At 40.2% G+C, this 17,803-nt stretch overlaps 1 protein-coding gene across 2 annotated transcripts in view; it reads left to right on the forward strand.

Annotated features, from left to right (window-relative positions):
• The window catches only part of STXBP5L (syntaxin binding protein 5 like), an 84,617-nt gene that overhangs the window by 1,835 nt on the left and 64,979 nt on the right, over positions 1-17,803 (forward strand). For both annotated transcript variants that reach the window (XM_015812118.1, XM_015812117.1), the window contains exons 2-5: positions 5,688-5,785; positions 6,787-6,868; positions 11,254-11,354; positions 15,355-15,489. In XM_015812118.1, the coding sequence (XP_015667604.1) occupies positions 5,688-5,785; positions 6,787-6,868; positions 11,254-11,354; positions 15,355-15,489 (416 nt within the window). The remainder of the gene's footprint in view (positions 1-5,687; positions 5,786-6,786; positions 6,869-11,253; positions 11,355-15,354; positions 15,490-17,803) is intronic.

The raw sequence follows: 17,803 nt of genomic DNA on the forward strand, positions 1-17,803 counted from the left end.
GAGGGGCAGGGCTATTTGGGCAAATGAAGGGATGAACTGGTGGTAAAACTTTGCAACTGCTTCCTTGTGCGAGGTGGTGCCCATTCTAGTGCTGCCCTGACCTTCTCGGGGTCCATTTCGATGCCCTGTGGGGATATGCGATAATCCAGGTAGTCTATTCTTTCCTGGTGGAATTCGCATTTCGATAATTTGGCATATAGGTGGGCAGCTCGCAGTTTCTTTAAAACCGCTCTGACTAGGTTGACATGCTCCTCTTTGGATTTGGTAAAGATAAGGATGTCATCTAGATAAACCAGGACCCCCTTAAATAGGTGCTCCCTTAGTACCTCATTGATTAATTTCATAAATACTGTGGGGGGCCCTTGTAGTCCAAACGGCAAAACTTTGAATTGGTAGCATCCCATTGGGCAATTAAATGCGGTTTTCCATTCATCCCCGTCCTTAATCCTAATGCAGTAATATGCTTCCCTTAGGTCTAGTTTAGTGAAAATTCTTCCTTTCGATAGGTGTGATAACATGTCCTTCATGAGGGGTAGGGGGTATAGGTTACTTTCACTAATTGCATTCAGGGCGCGGTAATCCATGCACAAGCTCAAAGTGTTGTCCTTCTTCTCTCTAAAGAGGACCGGGGAGGCTACCTTAGGCTTGGCAGGTTCAATAAACCCCCTTTCTAGGTTTTTATTTATGAATCTTTCCATTTCTTCCTTCTCTTTAGGGCTCATAGAGTATAGTCTGGGCTTCGGGAGTTTTGCCCCAGGCTTGAATTCTATGGCACAATCCGTGGGTCAGTGAGGGGGAAGCTCATCCGCCCGCTATTCACTGAAAATGTCAGCAAGGTCTCGATATTCCTCCGGGATTTCGGGTAGCCCCTTTTCCTTTCCCACTGATGCTTTCTCTGCTCTTGGGTTTGGTAGGGCTCCTTGGGGGTTTAAATTTGCACGATCCTCCTTCGGGAAATTGAGTTCTGCCATCCTCCAATTTACCCAGGGGTTCCATTTTTTTAGCCACTCAGCCCTAGGATCACTGGGCATTCCATGCCTGGAGTCACTACAAACATGTCTTCATCGTGGTTCCCCAGGGAAAGGTAGACTGGTAAAGTGACTAGGGTAGCTGGCACCCCCCCCCCTGCTATAGACCCATCTAACTGGCCAAATGAGATTGGTTGTTTCAGCCTCCTCACCGGGATGCCCAAGTTCCCCACTAGCGTTGGGCTAATGAGGCAGTGGGTGCAGCCAGAGTCTATTAAGGCTTTCACTTTGACAGCTTCGGGCATGGAGGGGGCTAATATAGTCACTGTCTTGAGGATGGGTGCGATGGGTCCACTTACCAGGGGTTTGCCCTCCGAGCTGTCATCCGAGGTGTCCACCGCCCCTGCAATGTAGGCCGGAGTTCCCTCCCCACACTTGGCAGGGGGTGGGGACTCACAGCCTTTGTCGCCCTCATGGCGGGTTCTCTTGGCTTGGCTGGGGACTTCCCTGATTTCCTGGCCAGTGATCGGTCTGGATTGCACTGAGGGGCTTTCGAGCAGCATTCTACAGTGCGATGCCCCTCTCTCCCGCATTTGAAACAACCTGTTGACTTCTTGGCCATAGCCGGTGGTTTCGCTGGGTCGCGCGTTGACTCAGGAGGCGAGCGGCCCCATGGTTTTCCTCGGAGGTGCCTCTTCAGTAGGTCGATCTCTACTTCCTCTGCCAGGACGTATCATTCATCGAGTTGGCGTGGGTCCCCTCAAGGCAGGCAAGCATCATACAGGTCATAGTTTAGGCCATCTTTGAAATGGCTAAGGAGGATGTCTTCTGGCCAGTTCAGCTTTTTGGCGATGGCCAGGAATTCTTGTGTATATTCGGCTACCGGGTGTCTGCCCTGCCTCACTGTTTTGATTCTCTCGTGAGCCTTTTGATCAGCCAGGGGGTCCTCGAATCGCCTTCTCAGAGAGGACATGAAGCGGTTGAAGTCGTTGAGCTCTGGGGCATTGGAATCATGCAGGTTCACCATCCAGTCTGCAGCCGCCCCGTCCAGAGTGGATTGCACGATACGGATATGGGCTTTGTCGCTGGGGATGTCTTGCCCATATTCTTTCATGTAGCTAAGGACTTGGGTTAGGAAGAACCCCAAGCGTTGCAACTCCCCCCTAAATTTCGTGGGAATCTTTGGATGGATCGGTGCCTTCGCCGCCGACGGTATTGTCTCCCATCCTGATCGCCCTCTGCAGGTTGGCAGGGAGTGGGGGCTGCCCAAACGGTAGCTGCTGTCTCTGCGGACGTCTCCGGGGCTACAATTTCCGATTCCCCCTCAGTGCCTCTCCAGTTGTAGCCCAAGGTGTTGGTGCGGCCCTGAGATTCAGGGTGCTCCTCCACGAGAGAACCGAGGGTTCTTTTCATCTGGTCAATAGCTTTCTCTAGGATCCAGTTTGAGTGCTGCGCGTGACCTTCCTCTTCGCTAAGGTGCAGGGATTTCTCCATCTCTTGCTTCCATCCGGGTTGGTGGCTGCCCCACCTCAGGGTCACTTTCCACAATACTTTTTCCCATTTGTCTTTCTTGCCAACGCCCATCGACCACCAAGGTTTGTGGTTGCACGTTTCCACCATTTCTTCTTCTGAGGAGTATGACGTCTCAGATCCCAACAACTGGCAGGGTCCCTGCCAGAGGGAGGGCTCCCCTTTTATGGTGGGGTCTTCATTCCCTGCCCCATCATCTGACATTGTAGTTTTTGCAAAGTCCCCTGGTAAGGGTCTTCCTTCCAGGTTGACTATTACTGCAGATCCTGTCTAATGTAAGGACCCACTTCAATCCCACATCTTAAGAAAACAGAACTCTTGGAGACGGTTTCCTCCAACAGGAACTTTTATTAAAAGTAGTTGATAGCAGGCATAGTAGACAGGATTTGAGGGATTCCTTTACAGATTGATACTTTAAAGTGTCCTCAAGCAAACCCCACCCCACAGTTCATCCGGACGGTTCAGACCGGCCAATCCCCAGGTGTTAAGTCCATCATGGGAAAGGGGAGAGAACATCGGTCCGGCTCTGGTCATAGCATGATGTTCAAGCAGCTCTTCTCCTTTTGAGACCTGAGAAATAAGCCAGGCTCCGAAGGTTGTATTTCTTTCTCCCCTCCCCTTTTCCTAGCTGACAGGTTAGGGAGAAGAAAGTTCAGAGAGAGATGCAGTGTAGGAAGCAAATTGTTACATTGTAGCAGGCAGCGGACACAGAAGCAATAACAAAGCAAAAGGTTACATTGTAGCGAATAGAGGAAGCGAAAGCAATAACCCCACAGCATATCCCCCCTCCCCCTTGGGAGTATGGCAGAACCCAGGGAAAAGTGAGATTTGTTTTTAGATCAGAGGAGATAGATAGAAATGAAATAGAAATGGGTTCTGACACACTCTATCCTTTCCTATCCTCTAACATCTGAGCTGAAGATAAAATTTATATCTGGTGCTAAAGCATAATGAAAATGACCTTAAGACATATAGGAATCATTGTCTTGGAAAAAGGGGTTCTAACATTATTTTTGGATATAGCTCAGGCAAACAGCTCTCTAATTCACTGAACTGTAAGGAGGAGGAATAAATATGCCCAGTCAGACTTGCAATAGTCTAGTAGTATTATAGTCACTAAAAGTAGTTTCAGCCTACCTGTGGAATTGATTTCCTTAATACTTGTACTTTAAAATACTTTATTCATTCCTATGGCTTTTTATACCATTTTTCCCCTGTCCCTTTTAATAAGAAACAATTTTGTGTTTCTTAAAAAACAAACTATATTGAGGTATTTACTTATTGCAAACGAATTTTACATTTTCTGATACAGGAAGATGACATGAAGAACTTCATAAAATAATTCCATGCTTTATTATGAAATGTCTACAAAAAAAGGAAATGCTTATATATAAAAATTATTTTAAAAATCTCAAAAATATGAGCTTAGAGAATATGGCAGTTGAGTCAAGGAGTGGGAAGGGGAGGAAGACTTTTAAAGAAAACAGTTTCAGGAGGGATTGATTTGTTAGATGTTTTCAGCAAATGCCATCAAGAATCTTATTATTCTATGATAAATTTGTTTTTTCATCAGAGGCCACAAGGCTGTTCTGTTGATACAATCCAGAAGTCTGGATGACTGGTTTGCTCTGGTTTGCACCTGCAAGGTTTAAAAATACATTGTAGGAAAGGCTACGTATCCCAGCCATGGCCCTTCTTGACTCACAGTCCACATTTCTGTAAATGGAGATGGCTTTTTGCCATGTACCTGCTCAGATTATCACTCTGGTGGTTTCTTTGTTATAAGAGAAACAGAAGTATAGTATGTGGAGAAGGAAGGATGGGGAAAGAAGAGTGTGTCTATCATCCACAGTAGCCTTTGATTAACATTGGGAATCTCTAAGACAGGGGTGTCAAACTCGCAACGTCACGTGACGTGTCGTGACATGTCGCAACTTTTTTTCTATTGCCGGCAATGGGGTGGGTGCGGTTTTGGCATAACGCATCCGGCCTGCAGGCCAGCAGTTTGACACCCCTGCTCTTAGAGAAGCCCAAGAAATCACATATCTTCAAGAAGGTTTCTCTTTCTGTAGAAATAATAAACACATGTCACTGGGAATTTGCTCTAAGGTTCTAGTTCTGTATGTGCTAAGTCTAATTTTCTTTATATCTCTGTACAAGTTGTGATATTGGCTGATTCATAAATCTGTCATGAAGTAATAATTTTGTTGTTAAAATCTTCTGGATACCTGTCATATTTTAAACTCTCTGCAATTTCTTATATAGCCATCCATATCATAGTAAAGTGATCAAGTGGCTTACAATAAAAATAATTAAAGTAAAAAACTACAACTACAATTAAAAGACATCAACGATATTATTAACCACAAGATAGTGGAGAAAATTGGTGTTAAAACCAAATGAAACTCTTTGCAGGTGGAACCCAAAGCAAACCTCTTCTGCCAGATTTAATCAGGTGGAGGTGGTCCCTTAGATATCCTGGCCCCATGCAATGAAGGGCTTTAAAGGTCAAAACCAGCACCTTCAATCGGACCTGCAAGCAAACTGGCAACTAATACAGCTTGCACAGCAGAGGTGTAACGTGTGCACATATAACTGCCCATGTCACTGCATTTTGCACCAGCTGAAATTTTAGGATGCTCTTCAAGGGCAGCCCCATGTAGAGTGCATTACACTAATCTACTCTGGAAATAATGAGGGCATGAGTAACTGAGAGCAGAGTCTTTTCTTTTGCTTTTCTTTTGGATTTTTGTTTTTCTTAACTAACTGGTGAGCAAGTATAATATGGTGAAGCTCAGAAATTCTGAAATTATCTCCTTCCACATTGAATGCTTGCTTATGCTGGAAAATTTTTAAAGTGTTTGTCTTATAATGTATATTTTTCCCCTGATTTGAGCTGCATTTTGCACTCCATAGGCTGTTCTAAACTGTCTGCTGGTATCCAAAATTCTCCACACTGCAGAATAAATTTTAAATTTGGTCTTGTGTTGAAGTTTGCAATATGTATCTGCATGCATACAATTTACCTGGTCAATGCATTAAAACCTATATGATTAGTTAATTGATTTTTTTTTATCACTGAGTGGCCACTCAGCTTTTTATTTGCTTTAGGAATTAAAGAAAGCATAGAAAATATATCTAGGAGTTACAACTATTCTTTCCAACTAAGATTTATATTTTCTATTGCAGACAGTTCGTCATGGATTTCCATATCTGCCCACTGTCTTAGCTTTTGACCCAGTTCAAAAGATTCTGGCTATTGGAACAAGAACAGGTGCAATACGAATGTATCCTTTGCTGTTGGGCAGTATGATAGTTTCAACCACAGTTTACAGGTTTATCAGTTTGTTTATCATCAGATAAATACAGAATAATTTTTAAACTATGCTTTGCTATTTTTTGTGGCAGTATAAATCAAAGGTTCTTTCTAGTTCTATGTGCCAAGGTTGATTCTGGGCCTCAGTTTGTTTCATAATTATGGACTTGATTAGATAGCTTGATCTTCTTTTGGAACTAGTTTTGCTCTCAGTCACCGTGGAACCACTGAAGGATGATGTCTACATTTAAGAACTACAATTAAGCCCTTAAAGATGGTAACATAAGGCTATTTGGAAAAGACCATAATTACATATCAAATAATCGGGAAGAAATAAGCATTTTGAATTAGTAGTGGGAGATTATTTTATCATGCTTTATACAGTAGCAGAAAATAATCCATATAAACAACTGCATCCATTCTAGTATTTGCCAGATTTCCTGCTTTGGAACAGAGTGATGCTATCACTATCCAGACATTTGATTATGTGATTTATACATTATTTCATTTATATAGAGAGCACCTTCATCCATAATTCTTCCCAAAGACTAACTATTCTCATTCTAGTTAGAAAGTGCCAACTGAAATTGGACATCAGTTTGGGTTCCAGTCCTTTTGGCTAACTTCTGAATTAGTTGTCAACATCTGAGATACACAAAACATTAAGAATACCAATACTGGGCAGTAATGTATCCCAGAAAAGTCAGCCTAATAAGAATCAAGAATGCTGTAGGATATTTGAATATTATTACTAATATTGGGGTAGGTTGAATAAATTGCTCTGTATGAATCCTTTGAACTCATAATCTAGGATGAAAATAAACTCTAGAAGTCTCTAAACCTTTTCACAGACAGCTTTTAATTTTCCTCTCAGATTAGTAAAAACAAAGGTTAATTCTGCTTTGATTCTGTATTTCTCTTATTTCATCAATCAACCTAAGCAATCTGATCCTTGACTATGGTACTTAACAGATTGGGAAGGCCAGGTGTTGATTGCTATTGTCATCATGAAAGTGATGCTGCTGTTCTGCAGCTTCAATTTTTAATTAATGAGGTAAGACTTCATTAATAAGAATTGCACTACAGTGACATTGGACTGTTTTAGTCATTATGTCTCAGAAAATAAGGTTTTGAAGGAAGAAAGACGTTAATGAAAATGAAATCTTGGTCTAGATAGCCTATTATTCACACAAGTCTGTTTCTTTGGATTTTAACAGTTTTATAAATTAATAGCTAATGCTATCAAAATTTAGGATAAAAATTTGGGCAAGTATACTACAGATCTTTCATTTCCATGTACATTCTACAATTCCATTGTAATTTATTTTTTTGCTGTAAGACACGGAGAGTCACTGGATACAAGATGGACAGCAAATAAATACCATAAATAATAAATAAATAAATTGAATTATAAATATAATAAATATTTAAATTCAAAATAAATGTGCAATACGTATATCCTAAATGTGTATCAGTACACCATATATGCCTCCTAGATGGTGGGATACAGGTAATAGTATTTTGGCTTTCAATCTGGAGTCTAAATTAGAGATGCCAGAATAGTGAGAGTATGCTTGGAGAAATACTGGGCTTCAGATGAGCTTGTGGCATTCTGCTTAAAATGTGATACAACTGATCTGTATTATCCTTGGTTTTTTTAAAGCAGGGAATGCTGCATGTACATGATGAGGGATCATGTACTAGTTTATTCCTTCTCAGTCTTACTAAAATCATTCTTCAAAGCTTTGATTGATCAAAACTGTGGTGGGCAGCAAAGAATAGTGTATATGAGCCTATCTGTACCATCATGGCTTACAAAAAATGTAACTTGGAATATAAGAGGAGAAAATTTAAAAAGTAATAATTATTAATATTAATTAATTAATTATTAATTAACAGAAAATGGGGAAATAAATAATATGATGTCTACTTGTGACAGAGGAAGAAGGTGATTTGACGTTATTTATTTATATTTCATGCTTCTTAACTGCCGATCTCTCTCAGAGAAAGGCTCTGGGCAATGGGCAGTTCCGGAGCCATGTTAAGTAGAGTTGAATATGCAAAAAGTGAAGGATAGTTATAATGAATTAAGGGACTAAAACTTATATCTGAAAGTATGAATCAATATCATCTGGATTATTATGGTTTTGTATGAAAGAGAAATGTTTAGGCTGTTAACAGTTACATGCTATACTCCAAGGAACTATAATAATTTAAAAAATACATATTGGTTTTGGAGAAAATTGTAGAAAAAATGTGATCTAGAGGAAATACTCTCATAAGATGAATCGATGGTGAAAATTAAATAAGAGAATACAGATAAAATGGGCCATTTGGAGACCCCAAAATGAATGAATATAGTGATTCTTTGATGAGCATCTGGTTGGTTGATCTGCAGGTTTCAAATTGACAGTTTAAGCATGAAAGTTGACTGGATGACGTTGAGCCAATCACTCTTTCTCAGACCTTCCACCTCACAGGCTTGTTGTTGTGGGGAAAATACAAAGAGGAGGAAGGAGTATGAGGTATGTTTGCCACCTTACTTAAAAAGTAATACAAGTGGTTCTCGACTTACAACACTTGGTTTAGTGACTGAAGTTACAACGGTACTGAAAAAATTGACTTATGAATGTTTTTCACACGACCATTTCAACATCCCCATGTCACATGATCAAAATTCAGACACTTGGCAACTGACTCCTATTTATGATGGTGGTAGTGTCCTGGGGAAGCCAGATTCACTTAACAACCACCTTACTATTTTAACAACTATGATGATTCACTTAACAAATGTGGCAAGAAAATTGTAAAATGGGGCAAAAATCACTTAACAAATGTCTCGCTTAGCAACATAAATTTTGGGCTCAATTGTGGACTTAGGTCAAGGAGTATCTGTAAATCGTAGAATCATAGGGTTAGGGTTAGGGTTAGTAGGAGGAAAAGAGAATACCAAGCCCAAAGGAATCTACCAAGAATTTGTGAGGAAACCCTGAAACTACACTATAGGTGTAGTAATGTAACAAACTGAGGGTAGTTTCTAGTCCATTGGGTAGGCTTCAAAGATTCCAGCACTGGAACAGCCTCCACCAGGTCAATTGTTAATGAGGGTTGGTATTTTTTAACAGTTACTCAGAGTTTTCTATGAGCAGTCATTGTGAGCAAAGCCTGACGCCTAGGGACTGGGTCAGAAAAAGGGTGTTTTTCTCTATGTTTCAAAGATAATTTGCCCTTGCAAATGGACAGCAGCATTGCCTGAATTTGAAAGCAAATTAAGACATTGATCAATGGCTCGACTGGCATGAGAGTATATAGTCACGAATAGTTTTTAAACTTCTAAATTTAATTCGGCAATTAATTTTCCCAAGGGGCCACATAAGAAACTGGGACTGTTTTAGAGGGCCGAACCAATGTAATCTGATTTGATGTCCTCAAAGTCTGTCACCTCAACTCCTCAGGTTGCTATAGGTGGTGGGGGAGTGCTGCACAAGCTCAGAAAAGTGCTCCCTGCGGCCACCAGCTGCATGAAGGAGTGCACCGTGACTCCACAGAGTCAGACCTAACTTGGCTTCTTCCCCTGCCTCATGCAGCACTCTTATTTTACATTTGATTTCTGATTTCTGATTAACCTCACGTGGGTCAGACAGGGATAGCCAAAGAGCCAGATGTGACCCATGTCTGTCCAAGTCTGTTCTAAATGGATGCTGGGTATATATTTATTCTACATGGTCTACAATAACATGTACATTTTTTACAATATTACAGCCAGTACCTAGCTTTGGTTACCATCGACTATGGTATCTTTTAGGGCCAGCTGCAGGGGATGGGGATGAGTGGCACAGTTCTGTGCTGGTTGGGCTCCTTTCTCTGTGGCAGGGTTAGGGTCCAGCCCTCAGCCACTATTCTGTGTGTACTGCAAAGCTGGGAACTTTTTCCATTCCTTTTCAACAAGTATATGAAACTGCTGGGTGAGATCATCTGTCACCATGGGTTGACATATCTACTGTATGCTGATGACACCCAACTCTATAGTTCATTTTTGGTGACCCAAGTGATACTATGGCTGCCCTTTTGTGGTGCTTGGAGGCTATGGGGACCTGGATGGGGGGCAGCAGGCTTCAACTGAACCCTGGTAAGACCAAATGGCTTTGAGTTTGCGAGGATCCGGGATCTGGGATTTTGTCATCTTTGACTTGGATGGGGTGGCATTGCCCCAGAAAGACCCCCAGTCTGCAACTTGGGGGTTCTCCTGGACTCCTGACTCCTGTTTGAGGAACAGGTGGCAGTCGTGGCTAGGAGAGCCTTTGCCCAAGTTTGTGTTGTGCACCAGTTGCGGCCTTTCCTGGACCAGGATCCCCTGTGCTCAATTGTTCAGTCCCTAATCATCTCACGACTGGACTATTGTAATGCACTCTACATGGGGCTACCCTTGAACAGCATTTGGAAGCTACAGCTGGTGCAGAGTGCAGCACTGTGGGTAGTTTGGGGGGGGTCCAAAGAATAGCCCCTTTAATACCACTGCATTGGTTGCCAGTCTGCTTCCGGGTGCAATTTAAGGTGTTGGTGATCAACTTTAAAGCTCTTCATGACATAGGTCCAGGTTACTTGAGGGACCCTCTCACCCCACTGGGATTGGCCCGTACCACTCTGGCCATCAGAGGAGGCAGGCTGCAGGTCAAGCCTGAGTATTCCAGCTGGTGGGGACCAGGAGAAGAGCCTTCTCTGCTGTTGCTCCTGCCTTCTGGAACATCTTGCTCCCCATGTGAGGTTGCCCCCAACCCTCCTATCTTTTCATAAGGGCCTAAAGACGTGGCTGAGCCAGTCAGCTTAGAGCCCCAGTGGGGGATCAGCGCAATGGAGATGGTTGATTGAGTAATAACAGATCCTATCTCCCCCCCACTCCGCCACCATCCTCCCCCAGGTGTTTTTGGTTTTAACTGTTTATGTTTTAGTTCTGATGTAACTGTAAGCCACCCATAGTTACCCTAATTTATAAAATAAATTATATAAATAAATAAATAAATGACCATGGGGATTCTGCAATGATTGTAAGTGTGAAAAATGGTCATAAGTTACTTTTTTGAGTGCCATTGTAATTTTGAATAGTCATTAAGCATGTAAGTCGAGGACTACCTGTACACAGAACTGAATGATGGAAACACTAGAACATATTCCTTTTTTCTTTTTAAAAAAAAAAGTTGAGCAGTTTTATTTTATTTCATGTTGTCTTCTGAGAATAAGGGTAATGAGAAACTGACAGTGCTGCTGCTGCTGTAAAGAAACTAGGAGACACTTTCTCCTGAATCAGGTCAGTTTGCCTAGCAAGATGCAGATGTAGAACAGCAACAACAGATCCAAACTACCTTTTTAAAATTGCCATTTTCCCAGGAAAGTCTGCATAATTACAGTATAATAAAACAAAGTATGTTCTTTTCTTGTTAGGGTGCTTTAATTAGTGCAAGTTCAGATGACATGCTCCATTTGTGGAATCTAAGGCAGAAACGGCCAGCGATTCTTCATTCCCTGAAATTTAACCGAGAAAGGTAAGACTCCAAAAGTTTTTGGGTCTACTTATTGTTATGGTTACGACATATGAAACTCTTCAAAGAACTTCGAGGCATTGTTTACCTTAAAGAATATTTATTCGAGTAGCAACACATCGGCACTTACATAGTCCAAGCCAAAATCTGGCTTCCCCTCCTCTCAGCACATACTGTAGTATCAAAGCACAATTCCCTCCTCTTACTAACAGTCATAAATCACATTCTCCAATTAGTTTGAAATGCTGGCTTTCCACCCAGTTCTTCATCCGCCATGTCTTATCATCTCTTATTACAAACAGCCTTGGTTCTCACCATTATACAGTATCGTTATGTCTAACTAAACTCCCATGCACATTCCTCCCCCCCCCAGTATCATCTAATTCTAATTCTAACAGTAAAACTTAAAGTAAAGGACAATGGATGCATCTCCATATGTTGTCAAAGCAAGAAATCCGATGTTAGCAGCGTTGACACTTATCTGATTTGACTCTTGTGTTTTTGGATACTGAAACCTTATTATATTTATGCAAGTAAGCTTAAGCAGCGCATGGACCAGTCCCAGATGAACCAGGGAATAAAGATGCCAATGAGTCTAAGGACCCTCGTCTCTGCTCTAATTCACAATTTTTTATTTAAAGATTCTTCAAATAGTATAGGCATTGTTCTGCCCAAGCATTTTGCATGGCATGTGCGAGATTCCACTTTTCACATTCTTTGTCCAAAGCCATCCTTGATGGATTTAAGTATGATTAATAGCATTACAGAAATAACGTTGAGAAGTGTAGCCTGCAGAAGGACATCCTAATTTATTCTGAATCCAATTTCTGGTCTATATTGTAGAATTAATTTTAATCTTGCTGAAAGGTTATTGTAGCTTTGAATGTTAATGTAGTTGTGATTTGACAGAAGATGCAGCCCACAAATAATAGTTTTCATCCTAGCTCAAATTCAGTGGCATATAAAGCAACATTTTAAAACTTAGTTCATAAATACTAATCTAATTATTTATTTAATAATTTAATTTTTGTTGGGCAAGCCTGCCTATCTTGATTATGTGATAAGCAGTAGGGCAATGTCTACAGGAGAGGGGAGTGTAACTTTGCCTTCAGAATTTTTACATAAACTCAGGAGAGAAACTGGTGACTGTGTTTTTTATTTTTAAATATAGTTTTTAGTAATGGCTTTAGTATGGTTTTATATGTTTGTTGTTTTTAGTTGAATTTGTTTACCATTCTTGATGTTGTTTTTAATTGTTGTGAACTAGTTAGAGTCACAGATGTGAGATGGGCATCTATATGAATTGAACAAAGCATAAAATACATAATAAGTAGTAAATAAGTAGGTGTATGCGTGTGCACATAAACACACAGAGAGACCAGGAGATGATGCCACATTTTTACAGATCTATATGATCTGTAGATGGCAGATTCCATTTGAATCAAATCATTCCAAAGCTAACAAGGTCCCAAGCCATCAGAACCTTGAATTGGACCCAGAAACCAGCAACTAAGGCTCCTTTCCCAAAATGGAGGTTATTTTCCTTGCAGGATCCAATCTGGGTCAGTCACCGGGACCAGGGATTTCATCTCCTGAGCTTTCAGAGTCGTGCTGGAGCCCATCTTTTCATACCTGTTAGGGCTACTTTAAAATAATTCTAAAATCTAATTTTTTTGTTAAATTTATCTATGACTGGGAAGTAACAGTTTTAACTCAGCATCCATCATCATTCTAGTTTTTTTTTAAAATCTGAGTTTGGGGGAAAAGAACCATACAACTATATCCATTAAAGTTAGAATTAAGATTGAGTGATGGGCATGAAACTCATCTATTTTAAATGACTAGGAAAATACTAAAACAGTGCATCAGTAGACATATAAAAAGGAAGAGAAATCCTGCAAAAGATAGATAACTCAAGGAAAGAAAGAAAAATAGATTTTTTTCTAGATTTCAAATGACCTATGCTGTATGTCAAGCAAATGTTATACCCACTCTACCTCTACAAAAGATTTTGACAGACTGTGAGACATTCTTGAGGAAAAGCTCAGAAAAAAAATGCAAGAAATGAAATTTCATTTTAAAGCAATTTCATGATTGTCCCAAAAATGCTTTTTTTCAAAGGCAACTGAACTTGGTTTTTTTCTTGAAGACATTTCACATCTCATCCAAGAAGCTGCTTCACCTGTCACTTTAGAGCTGGTTATTGTGCATTTTGCTGCTTTCTCTTTAGATATATAAATTTAATCTAATGTAATTTAACCTAACACCTGTATGCACAGAAAAGAAAGCCATTGGCAAGAGCCAAGAGCCAAGAGCCAAGAGCCAAGAAAGTTTGGAGACTACAGGGGGATTATCTAATAGAAGGCTGGAGTAGCCTATAGCTTGGACTAAATTCCTTGCTAGCATTATCTTGGACTGGATAGGCTTTTCTTCCACTGTATTAGTGTGAAGCTGAAGAATACCATAAGGATACAATTCATCACAAATGTGGGCCTGGAATGGGCCAGCCCTGATTAGATTAATGGGATGAGGAAATTAAACAAATGTATGACAATCTCACAGCAGGATCAAGTGGTATCTTCCAGTTTTCTGAAATGTTACATTTTCTCTTGAAGATCCAGGAGAGCAGTGGTAGATTGTAGAAATAGCTATCCCAGTACTCCCTTAATTCTTTGTTAGCAATCCAAATTTTGAAAAACACATATGATGTCGCAGTTAAGCGACTGCTGCCTGTGGATGGCTCTGGATTGAGCTGATGCAGGCAAAAGACTTCTCTCTCTCCCATATTTGGGCTGACAGGGTGTTCAAAAAGCACTCATCCTCTTCCCCTGTCTCTTGNTGGAGTCTTTTAGTGAAAACAGACTGATGCATGAATGATCATGGATAGTTTGCTGACAGTGAAGATTCCAAACCTTAACTAATAATTTAGGCTGATATTTGTTCACTCCTTAGAAATAGACTTTAATTCAAAAGTATGATCTGTTTTTCCCACACTAGTTTAACAACTACTATTTTATATGATCTGAGATGAGAAATGTGATGTGTGTTTTTACTACATTTGTGTAATGTGATTGTGGTGCTCAGCTGTGACCTCTTTTACTCCTCTGGAAAAGGCGCAATCCAAATTCCTAATGAGAGCCATATTTCAGGTAGTGTCCCAAATGTAGTACGAAGGTGGGAGGCAAGACTAGCCAAAATCGAAAGGTGCACAGATTTACATTTTTGCACATTGGTTAAAACTTCTCTTTTCCCCTACAGGTTTGAGTTCTCTTCTTATAGAAGTCAATTTTGAATCAGTATGGTTCAGGACCATCTCACAAAAACTCCAGTATTTTGGTTTCTCCAGGGAAGTGCTTTTGATGATGGGGTATGAGTGTGCACTTAGTGCACTCAAATAACATATTAAAGATCTGGAAAACCAACAAGATTGGGCTGCTTTTCCCATAAATGTTTATTTGAGCAATCAAACTCCCCCTTTTAAAGCAGTGAGATATCTATATTGAATAACTGTCCCCAAAATCCGAAGGGCATTAACTTTAGCATGCTGCAACACACTTCCCACAGCCGTTTGGGAGGGCCAATACAAAAAGAATACCATATGAACTGAGATTGTGCCCCTGTGGACAAGGAACCATTGAAACTACAGTCCACATCTTGCTATACTGCGTCTTCTCTGAGGGCTCAGGGACTCAGTTTGTAACACCTCATCTAATAAAATATCCAGGAAATACTGATCTTTTTCATAGGGCAACTACTGTTAGCAGATCAGTATGAAGTAGTTTTTCTGAATTTTGTTATTTTGTATGCAAAATTAGGTGGACTCTGCCCACTAATAATCCACCATTAATCGTAATATATAATTTTGTCTATTTTGTATGTTTATTTCTCATTATTATTATTGTTGTTGTTGTTATTTTTAATGCTTTTATTTGTACTGTTGGTCGGTGACTGTAATAAAAACTGATTGGTTGATATAATGTGATTGTCTTTTCCTCTGACATAGGATTACCTTCTGTCATCTACCTTTCCAAAGCAAATGGCTCTATGTGGGAACAGAGAAGGGAAATACACATATTGTAAATATTGAATCCTTCATACTTTCTGGATATGTTATCATGTGGAACAAGGCAATAGAATTGTGAGTTGAGAATTGTTCATTATTTTTTCATATTATTGGTATTTTATAAAATAAAAACCAAATCCTCTAATCTATACCATAGGATGCTGTGGTGTTGTTTTAATAATTATCAACTTGATTTTTATTACAGTATTTGACTTTTTGTGTTGTAGCAATGTATTCTACTGAAAGCAAAGTACTACAACCCAATCCCAATCTTGCTGCTGCAAAGTGAGAAAACAGTAGTTTCTTTTAGTCCCACTATCTTTCTTTCCTTAGAGCCTTGCAAGTTACACTCATGATTCTTGGTATCATAAAAGCCTACTTATCCATGCAGACCCCATGAGCTACATAAAAATGCCTATCTTAGTCTGCAGAACACATTTAGGAAAGATTTTAGGAGAACTTAAAATGTCTGCAAATTTAATAAGTCAGAAGTGGTCCATATGATACACTGCTGCTTCAGAGAAAGATTAGATGCCAGATGTAGTGAGTGAGTCAGTAGTGAGGTAATTTTCTCTAATGAACCAGAAGATCACTGATAATGACAAGCATGGAACTCTGCTATCCAGCCCATCAAGTTGTGGAGAGGGTACTGGGAATAGTAGCTGTCTGGCATAAGATATGGCTCTCAGGTTGAAAAAACTGTTCACCTGCAATATTAAAAGTTTGCCTTCCAAGTTGAATATGATCCAATAGATGGTCAGGTGCAGCCCACAATGCATCCTGCTCTCCACTGTATTTCTTTCTGTTGCTTCTCTTTCGCTCTTTGCTTTTCCATTGCTATGACCTCCAAATGTTAGCCTTTCCTTTGTTTGGCTCTATTTCTTTATCTACCATCTAGTTTCTCCATTTATGTTCCCAGATGCTCGACTTGCTCTGCATTCCTGCATCATTTTCCCTTTCCTTGTTTATCTTCATTTTTCTGAAGGGGGTGTTTTTTGCATCCTTATTGCTCAATACTTCCTACAAAATAAATCTCAATCTTCTTTGCTCCTCAGGTACTGAAGCAATGTTTTCATATTATTTTTCTGAGATAATAATTCTCAAGGCTACATAAATCCAATTCTCAAATTATATTCATAAATCTTAATCTGCAATCCCTTGTTGCATTTTTTCCACTTAATTCACTTGAATCTTTCTTAAAATGTGCAGAATTAAGTACAGTACATAAGGTGGGATATCACCAATGCCAAATATAATGGAATTATTCCTTCCAATCATTTAGAAAGTTTACTTCTATTGAATTATCCTGAAATTGCATCCATCTATTTAGTAAACACACGGCACAGCTAACTTTTACAGTATTTCAACTTGTGATCCATTACTAGACTGGAATAATTTCCACTTGTTTTATTGTTGTCTTTTTCTTCTATGAAGACCTTTGCATTTGTCTACTATTTTCACTAACCTATCAAGATTATTCTCAATGCCATTCCAGTCTCTTAGAACAGAGGTGCAAAAGTGCTATTTGGGGGCTGCACGTGATTTATCCCTTTTGTTGTTCTCAGACCCCTCAGTGTTTGAGGCTAAAAGCCTCATTTGTGCACTTGGGGGAGGATTTAAAAAAAAATAGCCCAAAGAGGTCCTTAAGTTTTCAGATTCTTAAGACTCCAGTTTCATCCCATAACATTCCTGAATACCCTTTGGCTCCTTGCTCTGCCCTCTTTGAGAGTGCAGCCTAGGCCTAGGGTGACTTTTAAGCTGATGGGTATTGAGAGGGAAAATTTACACTATTAACTTGCCTATCCAATTTCCTATCTCCTTCAGATTTGATGAAATTCTGTTTTATCTCTCCAGCTCATTAAAAATGTTGCCAGAGTACTATCCTCAAAATAGTATCGTGTTTGTATCATACTTGAGCCCTTGTTATGACTTCCCAGAGCAGAAATAGCCACATTTCTCTTATCAGGATTGATACTGTAGCGGGGACTTCCTGAGAGTGCTTGCAGGAGCTTGACTGGGAAGGGGAAGATTGGGACAGCTGCAGTTGGCTTGGGTGTGGCTGTCGTGAGTGGAAGGAGGAAGGATAGAAAAGGGAAGAAAAGGAGAAGGCCGGGTTGGTTGGAGTTGAGAAGAGAAGGTCTGGAAGCTTATTTTATTTTTCTATCAAGGGTATTTTAAATAGAGGCTAGGTAGAGTGAAGTTTTATTGCTTCCTCCGTGGGAGGATATCTGAGACGGAGGCAAGCGAGAGTGTGAAGTAAGGGAGTTGGCTGGGGTTTCTAGCCTCGGATTTTAATAATAAAGAGTAAGGGAGGGGGGTGGTTTTGAATCCTGAAACCTGAAGAAGAATCCTAGAGAAGAAGCACCAGGAGGAGAGAGACTGGTGGTGC

Source organism: Protobothrops mucrosquamatus, unplaced genomic scaffold, assembly GCF_001527695.2.
Source record: "Protobothrops mucrosquamatus isolate PMUCROS unplaced genomic scaffold, P.Mucros_1.0 scaffold69, whole genome shotgun sequence".
NCBI classification, from domain to species: domain Eukaryota; kingdom Metazoa; phylum Chordata; class Lepidosauria; order Squamata; family Viperidae; genus Protobothrops; species Protobothrops mucrosquamatus.